The sequence below is a fragment of the Homalodisca vitripennis genome, chromosome 6, assembly GCF_021130785.1.
Source record: "Homalodisca vitripennis isolate AUS2020 chromosome 6, UT_GWSS_2.1, whole genome shotgun sequence".
Classification (NCBI taxonomy): Eukaryota; Metazoa; Arthropoda; class Insecta; order Hemiptera; family Cicadellidae; genus Homalodisca; species Homalodisca vitripennis.
Genome location: NC_060212.1, coordinates 96,518,571 through 96,537,262, shown reverse-complemented (window position 1 = coordinate 96,537,262; position 18,692 = coordinate 96,518,571). Strand labels below are relative to the sequence as shown.

Genomic DNA, 18,692 nt, shown 5'->3' with positions numbered 1-18,692 from the left:
AATTTTGGTTATCTTTAGATCGGTAGGGAATTTTCCTTCTGAAATTGATGAGTTAAAGAGATAGGTTAAAATCGGAGCCAAATCTATCGCGAAGTCTTTAAGAAAAGGGGCTGATAAGTTGAAAAAATCTTTTGATGTGCTGTTTTTCAAGGCTTTGATGGCTTTTAATGTTTCGGGTATGGTGATGTCGAAAAAGAAGAAAGTGTCTAAGATAGTGGGTAATGGTGCTGTTGGTGGATAAGGGCCAGAATTATCTGGTACATTGACTTTGAGTTTTTCTGAAACATTAATAAAAGAATTATTAAGAACATTTGCAATTTCAACTGGATTTTTGAGAAGTTTACCTTCAGCCTCGAGTTCAAACTCCTTGTTAGCTGATTGTTTTTTCCCTGTAGCTGAAGATAATGCCCTGTAGCTGTTTTAGCTGAAGATAATGCTGTAAGTAAGCAACATGGTACTGGACAAAAAGACTCGAATAACAAAACCTGCTTCGAACAAACGCATTGCAATGAGTCCTGTCCCACTGCCTCAAACATTATCTTAATGGCAACACATCCCTTTATTGTTTAATGTGACCTTAACAACACAGGTTGTCAGGTAATTCACAATCTGGTGAATACTACTTTAACCTGTCCTCATCTATGTATATATCGACCATCTATAGGAACCACACACATACTCTACCAACCTTTCTCTAAAATATATTTTCTTTTACCTATCTTGCGTGCATGGATTTCTACAATGATCCCATCACTCCATAACAATTCCTGCTCTTCAAAATCTCTGTCCAATCAAGAAAAATACAGTACTTTCCTACAATATGACAGCCAGTCATCTATTTTTTCTCAAAGCTGTGTTGTTTTCACTTACAAGGACGTCACAGTCTATGATATTTATACCTGAAAAGGTATATTATTGTTAGAACACGACACATCCCAATTTTGAGCCTTCAAAAAGTGTGCTTTTTCCGCACTAAATGAAATTTGTTAAGAGTTTTTACATCAACAAACTTTACACAGTTTTTCCTTTGATTCTGAACTTTATTTTGTCTATGCATACTTTACAATTTGCTGATTTCAATATTAAACCTTGTTGTCAAGTTTTATGAGTTTTTTTTTTCTTGTGTACAATTTTGATATTTTCTAAACTTGTTGTAAAAAATGTTTAGTTTTTTCTTGTGTAAAATTATAACATTTTCACAAATTAAATGATAATTTAAGTCATTGTGAACTTAAAGGCCGGAGTGGCAAAAGACGAGTTTCGTGTTATTAACCTATTGCTATCATCCTCCCTGAACAAAACAAGATTTCAAGTTGTGACAATAACAAATAACAAAGTTATAAACAACAGTGTAACTACTCATCTTGCTTGGAGTAATATTTCATTGTTCTACAGGCGTCAGCCGTTACGCCATATTTGGATATGTAAAATAACAATAATGCTAAAAACAGGAGAATTCGACTCAAATAAAAGACACTTGTGTTCATTTAAAACTTCTAAGAATAAAAGTTCATATATGCCTGACAAGTACCTACGCCTATCAGCTACGGCAGCACCTTCGGTGACAGACGAAAAACATCCCTCAAGGTATATTACCTATCAGTAAAAGATATAATTCTTGATCATGTCTGATCACCTCCTGCCATTACTGATAGCTAGGAAATGAACTCGACAAAACAAACAAATGTTGAAAATTAACCTAACCATAACTTCCTACAATCTTGCAAGAAAAGTAGTTCCACTCCTAATGTTCATCATTTGTCATTTTCATCCCCTAACAATGTATAAGAAACAAACATAAGTTTAAATATGTATAACTAATGTAACAATAAATTCCTAATTTTGTACGTGTAACATACTTACATACCAAGTGGTAACTTCCGATCACATAAATATTGCTTTTCTCAATTTAAAAATAACATACAACTAGCAAGGAACTCGTACTCTCACATTGAAAACACAAGATGACCAATTAAAAAGGAATAAATTAATTTCCTAATATTTAAACCACTCATGTTTATCCACAAACAAGCACGTAAATAACTTACATAACCAATTGACAGTATTAGAGTTAACTTTGGGTGGAAATGACAAATAACAAAGTTATAGAACATTAAAATTGAAACATTGTTTCTCGTGCATAGTAATATTTCATTGTTCTATAGACATTACATGGTCTTGTTATGATCTTAAGTCAACCTCCTATTGGTTACTGCTGACGTCAGCTGTTACATCATCTTTGGATAGGTGTGGTAACTGCCTGCAAAACAAAATTCAAACTCATTGGTAGCCTAATAAAAAATGTCTCAGTGCATTAAAACCAGATGTATTATATATCATAATGTAGTGTATATTGTGTACTTCCAAGTGGTATATGTGTTATCCTGGAGCCATTTTGGTTTTTTTTAAGAAACACATAAATTTGGACCGTTTATGTGTAAATCTAAGATTTCGAACTCATTGGTAGTGTATTAAAAGGTTTCTCAGTGCATAAAACCAGATATGTTATGTCATTATATAGTGTATATTGCTTTCACATGGTATATACGTCATACTGAAGTTGTTTTGTATTTTTAGATAACAAAGTTCGAACTTACTTGAAAAACTTAAAGAATTCAAACTCATTGGTAGCCTAATAAAAGAAATCTCAGCGCATAAAACAGATGTATTGTTAATCATTATGCAGTGTATATTGTGTACTTTCACATGGTATACGTGTCATCCTGGAGCAATTTTGTATTTTTAAGAAAAACATTAATTTCGGACCGTTTACGTGGAAATTTAAAATTTTGAACTCATTAGTAGCCCTATCAAAAATATCCCAGTGCATAAAACCAGGTGTATTATATGTCATACGTAAACATGACTCCAGATCCCAGCAATCAAGTCTGAGACAGAGTCAGATACTAGACACTGCAATAAAAGGAAGGTGAACTGGAGCTATATTAACATTCATATTTGGTATAAGTAGTTTTAGCGAGTATTCTTTACTCATGAATATTGATGATTTGGGTAGACTTTAATAAGCGGCCTACACTCTTTATTCGGTTGTTTTTATCGAATGCTTTGATTTTTTTTTTATCTAAATGAATAATTCAATATTGCAATTTAGTTAACAAAACATATGATTTCTACTTATTAGTTACAGTAATTTGTCATGTAAACAATAAACAGCAAGAAGTAACTAATTTGTTGAGATTTTGAAAATGATTATGAGGAAATTATGTGGATAATGTCTAGATATACATGTGGTTTTGGATACTGCATTCACAAAAGCGGTTGCTCACAGTTATCCACGCAATCCATTAATAATGTAACGTATTTCTGATGTGTAGGTCTAGGCCATAGGGGTAGGTTACGATAAGCGGACCCGGTTTGTTATATCGAAGAATTTAATCATCGATATCTAATATTCGCATCTCAAATCCTAGACTATCAATCGATATAAAATTATTTATAGTCCTCAATAACAATCATATGTTTTAAATTAAAATATGAATTTAATATTTACAGTGATCAAAGAAATTATTATAACCAAAATAGGAAAACTGAAGACGACCATATTTGCTCCTCTCACAGTTACAGTTGTTTCTTTCCCACAAATTTCACATAATGGGTTTTTCGGTACGAGTCCAACATGTTGGACATGAAGTCACAAAAAACATGTTTTATCATCTTTCAAAGCAATGTCATGTAGTTTTCTAAAATTGTCTGCCAGCTGTAAAATTGATATCAACAGCTGTAAACACTTTCAAATAATACTCGAAATGTAATATTTCAATTTTATAAATTGTTCAAAATAATTAATCAGTATCGATTGATTATATCGATGGTTATGATTTAGTAATATTGTTTGCCAATTTCAATATAAAAAACCGGGTCCACTTATCGTACCCTACCCGACTGGATTCATTATTTTGTAATGTTATTGTTATATTTATGTAATGTATTATTCTTGTTATAAATGTGTTGTAATTCTTATTTTGTAGGATTAATATATAATATCAAATTTGGATAATACGAGGGCTGTTCAGAAAGTAACCTCCGGTCGATTGAAAAAAATACACCAAGTTAAGTAAAAAATATTTTAATATATACATCTTACAACTACATCTTTGCACTATTTTTCGACATAGTCTCCATCACGATTGAGGCACTTATCGTATCTCTTCACAAGCTTTGAAATTCCTTCTGCATAAAAATCACCCGCCTGTGCCTTGAGCCAGCCTGTGACCGCATCTTTCAGCTCTTCGTCGTCATCAAACCGCTGGGACCCGAGCCATTTCTTCATATGCATGAAGAGGTGATAGTCGCTTGGCGCCAGATCTGGGCTGTAAGGTGGATGGTTGAAAACGTCCCACTTGAAGGACTTAAGAAGGGCTGTTGTTCTGCAAGCAGAGTGAGGACGGGCGTTATCGTGCAAAAAAAAACGATACCGGAAGTCAGCATACCACGGCGTTTGTTCTGTATAGCCCGTCGTAATGTTTTTAGTGTTTCACAGTACACGTCTTGATTAATGGTCGTCCCACGTTCCATGAATTCAACCAACAACACCCCTTTGGCATCCCAAAACACCGTTGCCATCAGTTTTCTGGCAGAAAAATCTTGCCGGGCTTTTTTTGGTTTGGTAGGCGAATCTGAATGTGCCCACATCTTTGATTGTTCTTTTGTCTCAGGGTTTACGTACTTAATCCAGGTTTCGTCACCGGTCACGATTCTGTTTAACAATGGTTCTCCTTCGTCCGCATAACGTGACAGAAAGTCTAATGCAGAGGCCATTCTTTGAGTTTTGTGGTGGTCGGTAAGAATTTTGGGCACCCATCGTGCACATAACTTACGGTAACCCAATCTTGCTGTCACTATCTCGTACAAAAGAGTCTTAGAAATCTGTGGAAAATCAGTAGACAACTCCGCCATTGTGAAACGTCGATTTTCACGAACTTTTGCATCAACTGTCTGAACGAGTTCGTCAGTCACCAAGGATGGTCTACCACTCCTCTCTTCATCATGAACGTTTTCTCGTCCACTTTTAAATAAACGTACCCATTCACGGACAACTCCTTCACTCATAACTTGTGGTCCGTACACGGCACAAAGCTCACGATGAATAGCTGCTGCAGAGTATCCTTTGGCTGTAAAAAACCGTATAACAGCACGCACTTCACATTTGGCGGTATTTTCTATTGCAGCACACATTTCAAACTGCCACAAAAACTAAACTAGCGCAGGTACGATGTTCACTCGACTACAGCTTGATGCCGACTGACCTGCTTAGTGCGTGAATGCACAGATGGCGCGCTACTCCCCTCCACTACCCGCACTGTGACCAACCGGAGGTTACTTTCTGAACAGCCCTCGTATATCGATGTTATTATAGTTCATTAATAACAATCAAATAACGAGTGTACGCCACTTATTAAAGTCGGTACTTTGAGATTATACCGACCACACCCAGACATGAATCGTTATTTAACATTTTGCTTCTACTGATTACTAGATTAGCGTAGAACAATATAACGTCAATATAAAACAGGAATTGTCTTATCGCAAACCCCTCCCCATCCTCAGACAGAGGTCAAAGCCGAACGGTCTAGTAGATAACGTGATTTACGAGTCTCGCCACCCGTTCAGCAGGTGCGTTGCTTTGTTGTACTTCCGTGTTTTACCCCTACATTTCTCCAAACACAAAAATTCAACAAAAACAAACATTACCAAACAAAAACTAAACTCTTTATTGAAAAAAAAACACACAAAACTTGTTTTTATTCTTGATCAAACTCCGCCACCCAAAATGCGAGTGCCTCCGGCCATCGAGACATAGCTAGTACCTATCAGTAAAATATCAAATTCAGAGGGGCTGATCAGAAATATAAATTGAATTGTAATGGAAAGGCAATTATGTGCCGTGCAAAAAACTTAAATAATCGTGTGATGCCGCCTGCCGTAATCGGGATACTCGAGAAAGATAACAGCGACAACAGTACCGATCACAATACCTGGAAATGCTTGTTGATTGATGGAATGTTAGTTGTAATTTTGTAATTAAAGAGTTGTTTTTTCGTTCTATCAGTTTGTTTCTATAAATTTACATTTTTGTGTTCTTCATACTGGTGTGGTCGGTATAATCCCAAAGTACCTTAACCCTCCTAGTGATGAATATGTTTATTATGAATGATAGGTGCATTTGGAGTGTTTCGCTGGGGGTTTCTTAAAAATTAATAAAAATTATTCATTTTATTGAAAATACAACATATTATATACCAAAATATTCATAAAAACATAAAGAACGATTTTAAAATAAATAAAACTACTTAACTTTGTACATATCCCTTAAAACTTGCTCAAAAATTAAAAAACTGTTTTTTGAAAAAAAAAATTTTTTTATCACAAAAACCACATATAGTATAAAACTTACTAGACAAAGATTTGAAGATAGCCAATTTTTTCTAAAATTCATGAAAATAAATAATATATACAGTTTTCGCACAATATTTTACTTGAAAAAACTGTTATGATGGAAATATATACAGTATGTACATGGAAGAAACCCTTCCATTCACTCTTAGGCACTACTACTATCATGCTTTCTCTTCCTCCCTTGATACTTTGGTCTCCAAAAATGATCCAATTTATGGAAACACTCTCTATGAACACCAGAATTGCATCCTGGACACTAAAATTGTGTTCTCCCCCTTTTTTTGTGTGGCCACATACAATACATAGCCGCTCTTCGTCTTCCTGGTAAGCGTTGGAGGGAATGGCCTGCACCAGGATTTGAATTATAATCATCGGGGAAATTGTCTGCACTGATATCACTGTCACTCACATCACTCATTTGTTCTTCTAAAACATTTCTAATATCTTCTCAACGTAAATCATCCGCCATTTCGAATGTATTACGATCGGAATAAACGAAATAACACCGATAAAACACGCCGACACAACTCATAGGTTAGCGGCTGCGAGTAAAACACAAACAACGTCGTAACAAATACCAGCTATTTGTTAATTCTTTTAACAATTCATCTGGAGACAGATCTAGAGGAAAGAGAAGACGTTTCTGTACACAATGCAGTAAATAACGAACGAATTTAACCGAAGATAGCCGAGCAGCGATGACGAATTCGAAGGCATGTTTGAACGTCGACGCATCGATCTCTATCATTCATATTAAACGAATGAACGTCGCTAGAGCGGCTTCTATCACTAAGAGGGTTAAAGTCTCCCTAATGATTTGATATTAGGCTATCAATCACTAGAGTGTTGGATGCTTATTATACTGCAGCCTAATATAGTACACAATGCAAAGTTTTATCAAAATCAGCTCTTATGTTTTTTAGAGGGCCGACCATCAATAGGTTTTATTCTGAACAAATGCTGTAACATCGATATAGCTCCAAATATAGATCCGACCTAAAAATGAGGGTAGTAATATAACATAGGGACTATGTTTTGAATGTGAATGCAATGTTTGATCAAATCGGCTTGTACGTGTTTGAAGTACGGGATCTCTATAGGGTTTACAAGAGCTTGTCCTGTAAAATCAGTTTAGTCCTGAAAATAGCCACTGTGAATTATAATAAAAGTAGACTTGTTCATTTAAAACCTGTATTTGTTGTATTTATCATCATATTATTTAATAAATATAGATTTTGTAAGTAAAAAGTTCAGAAACTAGGCTAGGATTTAGTTACAAACTAGCCTAGGTCCAGGTACTTGTTCTTTCTATGGATGAAATCTATTGCCAGTTTTACTTCTGCCAGGGTATTTTCTAAAACCATTCAAAAATATCTACACTTTATTCTAAAACACTCTATATATAGGCTATAACAAGAATAATCAACTTCAAGGTTACTTAACCTATGATAATAAAGACAATATATTACCAAGACAATGGATCACAACTCGAGTTGCAGTGTCACTTGTAATACACTAAAATCAACGTACTTATGCTGATATATTACCATCCGAAACACCACTAAACTACACTTCTACTTTCCTCCACCGAACACACGCAATCAAACTATATCAATCGAGATCTCAACAACCTACCAATATCTCCAAACGATATACTACTGCTACTGGCGAGCAGTTGCGGGACCAAAGCAGCACTGATACTTGAAAATCACTGTTGGAAATGTAATTGCAAAGCAGTTGATACGGCGATTTTCAGTTCCTGCTCCTCTAATACGAGTATTATGCAGTAGCGTCCGTAGCGGATAACAAACACAACACAACCTACCAAACAAACACGTTCCAAAATCCCAAGTTCCTCTCTAATCTTATCATCTATCCAGTTGGTCTCAAACGGACTATTTACCACCAAGAGAAAGTATCAAAACGAGACCTTTTTACCAAAGAGTAAATATTTATACATATTTATTGCTAAAGTAAACGTAGTAGTGAGGGTATCTAATAATCTGATTAAAAAATTGAGCCACTCAGCTCTTAGCTGCTCTCAGCGTTTAATATACTGCAATAATAAAAGCTTTGTCGAATGGGCGTGTGTCCTTTATTGTACTAACATATATAAGAAATATTTTTACTTAACTTTAAAGTTTTAAATTATAGAAAAAAGTAAAGGCTGATTAAAAAAGAGCGCCGGTTTTGATATATCAAATTAAGAGATTTATTTTAACGAAAATCTGAAATCAAATACATAAATATGTACATCTAACCTTCCGATTTCATGTATGAAAAATAATGTCATGCATGTGTCCTCTTCTGCTACGCTGGCACGCAACAACTCTGTCCATGAAATTAGCCATGACTGCACGACAAGTTTCCACTTCAATTTGGCCGACAACCCGTCGAATTTCCTCCTTCAACTCATTGATGGTTCGGGGTTTATTGGCATAAAATAGTGACTTTAGATAACCCCAAAGATGAAAGTCACAAGGTGTTAAGTCACACGATCTTGGTGGCCATTGATGGTCGGAATTACGAGAAATGACGCGATCCTGAAAACGGTCACGGAGCAACACAATTGTTTCACGGGCAGCGTGGCAGGTGGCACCATCCTGCTGAAACCACAACTGGTCAATGTCTATGTTATCCAAATGAGGCCACAAAACTCCCTACTCATCGTACGGTATCGGTCTCCATTCGCTGTCACAGCTTGCCCTTCCTGATCTTCAAAAAAATAAGGGCCGATGACGCCGCCCGACCAAAAGCCGCACCAAACTGTGACTCGTTGTGGATACATTTCCCTTTTGTTAATCATGCGAGGGTTTTCTGAACCCCAAATACGGCAGTTCTGTTTATTAACAAATCCATTCAATTGGAAGTGCGCCTCATCACTGAAGATGATATTCATTGCGAAGTTTTCTTCCTCCTGCGAATTTCTCAATACCCAATCAACAAACTATCGTCTCTTCTTGTGATCTGCCACTTTCAATTGTTGCGTCAGCTGAATTTTATAGGGGTGATTTTTGAGATCGTACCGAAGAATTCTCCGTACAGAAGAACATCTTAAACCCAATTGTTGAGAACGGCGACATATTGATTTCGCTGGGCTAATAGCCACACTGTCACGAACCACCTCAATGTTCTGTTCAGTTCGGGCACAACAACTACGTCCAGAACTTTTGAAGTCGACTGTTGAACCCGTTTCTTGAAACTTTTTCATGAGTCTGCGAACTGTTAATTCATTCGGTGCTTCATTACGTCCTAGAGTACCGCGAAGTCGCATAACAGTAGCCGCATAACTCTCTCCACTCTGATATAACGTTTTCACTATTAACACTCGTTGCGCACACGTAAACTTCTCCATGGTTAGACACAGAATGCACTAATGAGAGAACAATATCTGCTGCGTCAACACTCGGAATGTAGTCAGAAATAAAATCAAGGTCAAACATTGTTGCCAACCGATAAAATAAAATTTACCGGTCTTTTCCAAACCGGCGCTCTTTTTGAATCACCCATTACTTTTATTATTGTAGAAAGTTACAGGAAGATTACTAGCAAAGCCTATATCCCTGGATAATTAAACCTTCTAAAAATCTTCCAGAAGGCTCAAATCCAGACTAAAACTCAGAAAGTATTATATCTCTATAAGTAATTGAACCGTTTATTTCAGAAACCCGTCAACAGACATTTTTAACAAAAGCCATTTTATTACAGATTCTCATTTCCCATTCTGTAAACACACATTTTAGTGCAGAAACACGTCAAGCGATATGCCCCTTACTGTGTTTGATTTCAAAATTAATATTGCGTTTAGTGCAGAAACCCGTCAAGCGTGGTCACTTGACAGGTTTTCTGCAGTAAATTTCATTTTCATGGTGTGGCAGCACTGGGACACGTCACTCTTCTCACCCTCTGTTATTGTTTACTTCTACAAACAGTGGCATTCAGTCTTCAGTGGTTTGTTTCAACTTGATGTTTTGTTAGAGTTAATGTTTTGTTTTATTAGTTTTTAAAAGATTTTGTGAGTTTTATTTCGTACTGTTGGTTTTGTAGGCTATTAATAGGTCTTATTAAATAGTGGGACTTTAAAAATGCAAAGTGAAAGTTCTGATGATAAACCTGTGGTTAAAAGGAAACGTGGTGTTGTCAATGAAGACAAGTATAAACGTAATGTTATACGGAAAGCAAGAACAAAAGGCGATTGTTACACAAATTACAAAGGTAACGTTGTACCAGACAAATCTATTCCTGTAGAACTTATTTGCAAATGCCCACGAAAGTGTATTTCTTTTATTGATGCTGAAATAAAAAGTCAGGTTTGGGAATGTTTTTATTCTCTGAGTACTAAAAATGAACAAGACGTGTACTTACAAACACTAATAGAAGCTAAGGAAGTAAAGCGTAGAGTAAAAAAACAAACTAATCCAAATTGTTCCAATGCTGATTTAGAAGGAACTCCAGACTCACACACTAAAAATAAATCTTTTGTATATAATATCAAAATCAATGGTATTATAACACCAGTTTGTAAAAATATTTTTTTACAAATACACGGAGTTTTCTCGTGATCGAGTAGCAAGGCTAACTAACCTGTTAGTTAAAAATGAAATACCAATTCGATTTGAGAGGCAAAAATCGTAGTGGAAACGCAATCGATGGCAAATTTTGTGTGTTGCTATCCATGAACACAGTTTCTCTATTTTGAGGTCAGGGAAACTCACTATGGAACCAAGAAAAAGCAATATTTGGATGCAACGTTAAATGTGTCTAAAATGTATGAAATGTTTCAGACCACTCATCCAGATCTTAAGGATTCAGTTAAATATAGTTTTTATTACAAATATTTTAAAGAAAACTTTAACTTGTCATTTGGGCGGGCCACAGGTCGATGTCTGTAGCCAGTGTGAAAACTACAAAGCAAAACTTCGAGATCAAGAGCTGAGCGACAATGTCAAGCGCAGCGTGATTGCAGAACAAATTGTTCATAAGCGCAGGGCAAAAAAGTTTTTCTTAAAACAACAGGAAATGTCGCAAAATAAGGACGATGATACAGTTGTCATTTGCATAGATTACATGCAGAACCTTCCTCTCCCTCATTTACCAGTTCAAGAGGTTTTCTATATGCGACAGCTGTGGGTTTAATGTTTTCTGCGTTCACGACATGAAAACAAATAGAGCAAAAAAGTATATGTACCATGAGGGGGAGGCTAATAAGTCGCCTGATGAGGTGTGTGTTCAATGTTACTACTACACTACCTTCAAATGGAAGTATTTCCACTTGGAAAGAAAAATATTGTCCTTTTTAGCGATGGCCCCTCAGGTCAAAATAAAAACCACTGTGTGGTGCGGTTTTTAATGAACCTGTGTGATCAGGGACTGGTTGAGACGATTTCACACTATTTTCCTGTGAGAGGCCAACTCATTTTTAGCCTGTGATCGGGACTTTGGTAACATAAAACGGGTTTGTGCGTTAGAGCTGACCGAGTATACACGCCCGACCAATATGCTGAGATGATCCTTAAAGCAAGCAAAACTGGCCGTTTTGATGTTATCCAAGTAAGAAGTGACATGATCTTTTCTTTTAGCAGTTGGTGGCCAAAACATTACAAAAAGACTGTTAGCTCTGACGAAACAAGTGGAAGAGGTGTTCCAAGAAATGAAAAAATACCTTTTAAAGGTGTCTACATACAAAGAATTCAACTACAACAAGGCGGAACGAGGAAGGTTGTGGTCAAGGAGTTCATTGATGGCTTTACCTCCTCAACATTTACCTTCAAGAAGTACAACACTGTTCCCGAACTCCCAACGGAGCAAGCATATCCATTTGGAAAGGTACCCATTAACATAAAAAAAATCAATGACATTGTTAAACTGAGAAAGTACACATCTGGGTACGAAGCCTTTTACAACAGTATCGTACAGTGGCCTACATCAGAAGCTGAATGCAACGTAGATAGAGAGTATGACGATTAGATTAAATACATGTACTTTACACTAAGTAAATAAATGTAGTTGATTGATGTGATTTTATCTTCTTTCTATTACCATTCTGACCTAAAAACCCCTTTTTAAAATAAAAAACAAAACTTTATTGCAGAAACCCGTCAAGTGAAAAAATTTTATAATTTTTAAAAATGTTATTACAAAATTTAAAACTTTACTAAAAACTGTATTTGTTTTAGAAAGGTATGAAGTATTATTTAAAAAAATGTGAAGCATATATCTATGATATTAGGCGAGATAAAAAGTTTTTCTTCGTTTACCGAAAATCCTAAAAACTGCACTTGACGGGTTTCTGAAATAAACGGTTCAATTCAGCTATAGACTTGTTATTTTACACGGACTCCCCATGTCACCAGGACAACCACATCCATGGAACGTGCCCAGGACTAGCAGAGGTTTTGGAGTGACTTTCCAATATTAACCTACCTATGGCGTCGTATGATATTAATCTCTTAGATATTACAATAATCATAATGTAAATTTGGACCAATTTGTTGTTTTTCATTCACAGCTTAAAGGTTAGTAGGTACCTACACATAATCACGAAAACATTTTTAGAAACTTTTATATAGGGAGTCTACATTTCTTTGACCACACACATATGAATTTCTACCGTGTTGGTCAACTTTAAAATTTATGGGGTCATTCACACCTATGACTTCGCAGAGGAAGGAAGTATGTTTATTTCGAGTGTTTTCTTTGTGTGTACTGTTTTCCTTTTTTATCACTATTTTCTTTTTAAATAATATTTTTATATATCAATCTTAGTTTCTAATATTTCTAGACTGAATTTAGGTCGTAAGACCTATTCAAAAGTAATAAATTGTGATGAGATGGATGAGCATTTCTTTCCTAATAGACACAATAGTGTTGACATAACGAAACAAAATGGATGTGATAATGTGTTTAAGGCAGCAATTAATGAAACTAAATATGACACTAATTTTTCTGTTTTGCCGCCCACGTCCATTCCATTTGTAAACGCTTCATCACAACTTCAGGCATCAAGTAGGAAAGTCACTTAGGTAAGCGAAACCATGCAGACAATCGCATTGAGGCTGTGGTACAAAAATACTAGACATTGTAAAGAATTAAATTTAGTCCAACAAAATTTGACTTTTTGCAATAAAAAAACCATTTATATGGGTTCAAAATTTTTACATAACTTTCCATTTGAAATAACGAGCAATAATCATTTAAAAAAAACTGTAGGAAAATGGTTAAAGAATATCTCTTGTTAAGGGGTGGCTACTTGGAAGATTTCTCGTGTTAAAATAATTATAAATAAAATTTAACAAATTTGTGTAAACGATTTCATAATAAATCTCTTTATAGATTATAAAATGATAACAATAGAAAAAATGTATTGGATTACTATACAGGGAAATAAGCTTTTGTATTTTTTTCACTACATAATAGACAATTATTGTCACTGTTTAAGTTACAATTACTATGTGTGTGTGTGTGTGGTGGGGGGGAGTGAGAGGAGGGGTGAGGGAGTATTTATAACTGAATCCTCAAGTTTTCATATGGGGAAAAATTGTTGGTAATATTGTTTAATGAACCACCTGATGTTGCAATAACTTATACAGAGAAATATTTTCTCAACTTATTCTCAAGAAATATCTGTAAACTTTTCCCATGACTATTAGATACTTGCTGTGTCATTATCCCTGTAAAACATTTGATCAGAACTACTCAATACCATAGGTGAAGTAGACAAGTCATTTGTTCTTCTTCGTTTCTTTTATTACTTGATGTCTTCAAATCATTAGTTTCTATCAGCTGAGGAAGAGGAAAATCACTCTCGTTTGACAGTATTATTGGTTCATCTTTATTTAACTCACTATATTGGTTTGGGCGTTCAATGTAGTGGTTTTTACTCTGATGGTTGTTCACATAGTGTTGTCCAGAGCTTGCTGCATTTAATGAATAGTAGTTGACAGACAGTTAGAGAAATTAATTAATACTTATCGTTACCTTGAAATGGCAAAATTCTAGTTAAGCCTTATTCTTCCCATTTTCAAGGCTACTGGCCTGTGCAAGGATCATATCAAACAAAATAAGGGGAGAGTAGGAATACAGTACTAGGTCATGGTACTGATAAAAAGTCATTTACAGGATGAACCTGTGCTATCTCTAACTCAGATCCAAAGTCAGACGTCTTAGACCGCTCAGCCATCTGGAACTCAGTTTATCTTTTGGTTTGAAGAGTGTTTAATTTATTTTATTTTGACTTGGTATAGAATAGTGAAAATCAACTCAATTTTTTCTTCATATTCACTTGTTGACATACACTGCATTTCTGGAGTAATAAAAGGGAACATGGAAATTCTTTCATAAACATTTTTGTGACCGTGTTTATAGAGTAAAACAAATCCTTTAATTCATAGTCTTGGGCAATAATAATACAAAATGCTCTTGAAAAGCTCAACAGAACACGAAAAAGGTGTATTTTATAAAAAAATGACATAATTTTATGAATCTCAATTTTTAACCAAAAACAAATTATTTTTCACAAATAATAATGTAGTCTTGGAAATTTATAAATTAAAAATGTGCTTTATAATTGCTAAACTTTATTTATTTAATACAAGCAGTTCATACAAACCCTTGACAGGGTATAGAACCTACCGGCTAGTTAAACTTAAACCTAAGAACTACAATTTGCTTAAATACTAAATTATATATTAACGCAACAATGTGTACATGTCGAATTGCCTGTGATTCAATATAAAATTTTAAATAGTAATCTATATGCTGTAGAAACATTTCTCCACCAGGTTTGATTGATTGATGCTGAATTAAAACTGAATTTTACTGATGTAATCATGAGATTACATAAAATATGTTTTGTTCCTTTTCGAATAGTATGGTTTCAAAAAATAAATTAAGACTGTTAAAACTCTATACTGTATATAACATCTTTACAGAAAATTGTGGAATTTACTTTCACAATAATTAATTTAATTGCTTTTTATGAACTTTAAAAATTATATTAACTTAATTTCTACATTGATGAGCACCATAAAAGAATTGAATATATATTAAATTTGAATAAAAGAAGTTGTAATAACATGTAAATGGTTTTATTTTTAATATTTTTGTAGTAATAAAAATAACCTGAGAAAGTCTTTTAGTAAGATTATCTTAACCAGTTAAACATATTATCAACAATTACATCTAAGAGATTTGTAGCTGTTACCTCTTCTAAATTAGTGTCCTGTATATACAACATTTGGACCACAAAGGTTGCTACTTACATTAAATAACAACAATGAAATGAGAAATTATTTTACCAGATTTTTAAAATAAGCTCCATGTTTTAATTAAACACACACACACACACACACACACACACACACACACACACACACACACACACACACACACACACACACACACAATTTCACTTATTAAAATAAAAACAAAAGATAAAACGCTTATATATTTTGTGGGATTCTATACCCACATCTTCATAAAGCAAAATAAGAACATAAGAAGAAAAATAAACACAACAAATAAGAAAATAACCATAAAATGTGAATACACAACTAAAACATTCAAAAACCCAGCTGTTACATAATTAACAGCACAGAAGTAAATATGGAAAAGTAACTTTTATCTTAAATTTAAACCAACTGGATATTTAGATTTTACAATTAACTGGTGGTCTTTATTCAAGATTTTAAAAGTTTAAACTATTTAAATTTTCTTTAGGGCAAGGGAAGACCTTATTAATCCCTTTAAGATCAAAACACTTTTCAATTTTGTCTTGTTTGATTAAATCTAACTACTATGGAGGTGTGTGATACAGTTCAAAGCAGATGTCAGGGTGAAGTGAAGGCTTCTTAGTACAGGTTTTACAAAAGTAAACAGTCTCTTTTCTTATTTTCTTTTCTAGACACACCAAGCATCTTCTTCCTCTTTTTCCTCTTTTCAGCAAGAAGTGTGGCTTGCCGTCGTAACGTTCACCAGGTTCTTCCTGTAAATAATTTCCAAAATACAGAATGTTTTACACAGGTCAGACCACAGTTGTATAATTCATTTACACTTTTATTGTAAAAGTTTTGTAATTTTAGATTGAAATTAATGTAGTTTATTAAAAGTAGTTTACTAATACATATCGAGTATTCATAGTATCAAATTTACCTGTGCTAGTAGTCCTCGTGTCCTAGAATTTGGTAGATTTGCTATCCTGTCAGCAACCGGAGCTTTAATAAACAAAATAAACAAATCTATGTAATCAGTGTGTTCAGTTTTTTGCTAAAATGCAAGGTATATTATGGCTATGGATTATAAGAGGTATTAATTATGAGGCTGCATAGTCGAACGTCAGGAGCAGGCAACCGGTTGGTTTGCAAGGTTATTGTCATTTTCATTTCCGCATCTGTCAATATCACTAATGTAATTAATCATTACCTTCAACACACAATTTCATCTTAAAATTGGATAAGTAAACAAGGCATTCATATAGATAATAATAAAAATAACCTCTCCCAGACTTGTAATATACTATTATTACTATTATACACTTTAAATAAATGGTTAAACTTAATTTGTATTCTGATTATAGTTAGAAATAACAAATAACTCAGTATGATATAAATGTGAAATTTAATGATGATAAATTAATTGACATACAAGTTTGAATTTTGAAACAAGATGGAGGATACAATAATGGTAAATTTTTAAATACAATTCTTAATTTTTAGGGCAGGGTGGTCGTGCTGGCTTAATGAAATAGAAATATTGGGTATTTTATTTTATAAAAGATATTGTAATTTTGAAAAATAATTGTTGTTAAATTTTAATTATATTAAAATTGAATTATTAGCCAAATCGAATGTTCCTGGGTTTTATGTTCTTCCAATGAATCACTAGTAAACTTAAAAGGAATTTTCTCACCCAATGTCTGTCTTCTGCTTCTTTGTACTTCAGTGATAATAAGAATTTAATAAAGTAACCTTTCAAATACTGCTGAATAAATGTAACCAGTTTCTTTATAATAATAATCTTGCTTCACTTCTTTCAGATCCCTCTCTCCTCTTTACCTTTCAAATCTCTGCTCTCTTCACTCTTCAACAATCATCCCTGCACACTGTATCACTGACTTTAGTTCACTTTATAACTTTTGAGTTTTATATGTAATAAGGTGGATTTTGATTAATTTTGATTTCGTATTTATTATTGTTTGTAGTTAAATTTGAGACAATTTATAAATAATTATTCATTAATTATTATTACTAATAAAGTTCTAAATTAAATTAGGCCTAAGTATTGAAATGGATGTGAGATGGGTGTATGAAATGAGTCATTACAGACTGAATTATAATTCTAAAAATGATAGTACAGTAGCACGCAGTAACAAAAAACTTAAAAGAATTATTCCTAAGTTACGTTTCAATAAAGGAATAAAAATGGTAAAAAAAATTACGAAATCGGTACCATCTGGTAATGAGTTATATTTTATAAGCTGGTCAAAATTTACAGAAATCAAGAAAAATTAGTGTTTAATGTGTTTTAGGCACTGATGCACAAGATACATGTTTCTAGTATTTGGATTGGGTGTGGTACACCTCAAAACAATCGTCAAGATGGAACGAAGAATTCACTGTGCAGGTCTTGCAGAAATAGATGGTTTCTCTTCTCAGACTCTTCTTATTACAGAATACACACATTCTTGAGCCTTTCTGTTTTCTGGAAATAAAATGTAGTCTTCCATTTAGCCTTTCATCAAACATACCTTGGGCTGGAAAACATTTGGTGAATAGTAGAGTCTTTAGGCGATAATTAACAACACAGCACAATCAGCAATACGTGGACTTTTCTTTTACCCGTGTAGGGAACAGCAATTAACAAAACACGCTCCAAGTACAGGTTATTGTTAAGTCCCTATTCTTTGTTGATATAGATTACCAAGACTGGTGGTTACAGAAGTACAAAACATCCGAAGTATTACATAAAACATTCTCTCCATCTGCACTCTTCTAGACATTTTTGTCAACTACATACCTACTCATGGAAACGCATATACCTATCAACTAGTTGTGTTTCAGAACATTACAACCAATTACGAGTTTAAATTAATAAAATTTATGTTCAATTTTTAAATATACAGAAAACCTGTTAAAATGTTCTATATGTAAAAAAAGCAGATCAGTGGAAATGTATTTTTCTCAGTTACGTTTTATCCTATTTAAATAAACAAAGTACCTAAGATTTTGTTATTATTTGGTCTACCTTTAGTTTCTTCTTACTACTTTTGTTTTTGTGCA

General features: G+C 34.0%; 2 protein-coding genes across 13 annotated transcripts in view; both read right to left on the bottom strand.

Annotated features, from left to right (window-relative positions):
• Positions 1–8,321, bottom strand: part of LOC124364586 (longitudinals lacking protein, isoforms H/M/V-like) — a 65,103-nt gene extending 56,782 nt beyond the window's left edge. For 8 of the 12 annotated variants that reach the window (XM_046820162.1, XM_046820160.1, XM_046820165.1 and 5 more), the window contains exon 1: positions 8,243–8,321. In XM_046820162.1, the coding sequence (XP_046676118.1) occupies positions 8,243–8,289 (47 nt within the window). In that variant the 5' untranslated portion in view covers positions 8,290–8,321. Of the gene's footprint in view, positions 1–2,172; positions 2,261–7,886; positions 8,204–8,242 lie in introns of those variants that run through there. The other 4 variants (XM_046820154.1, XM_046820155.1, XM_046820157.1 and 1 more) reach the window with 4 other exon arrangements.
• Positions 8,322–14,976: 6,655 nt separating this feature from the next.
• Positions 14,977–18,692, bottom strand: part of LOC124364585 (protein bric-a-brac 1-like) — a 52,060-nt gene continuing 48,344 nt past the window's right edge. Inside the window, exons 4-5 of the mRNA XM_046820147.1 lie at positions 16,567–16,628; positions 14,977–16,399 (exon numbers count right to left, since the gene is read on the bottom strand). Of these exons, the coding sequence (XP_046676103.1) occupies positions 16,211–16,399; positions 16,567–16,628 (251 nt within the window). The 3' untranslated portion in view covers positions 14,977–16,210. The remainder of the gene's footprint in view (positions 16,400–16,566; positions 16,629–18,692) is intronic.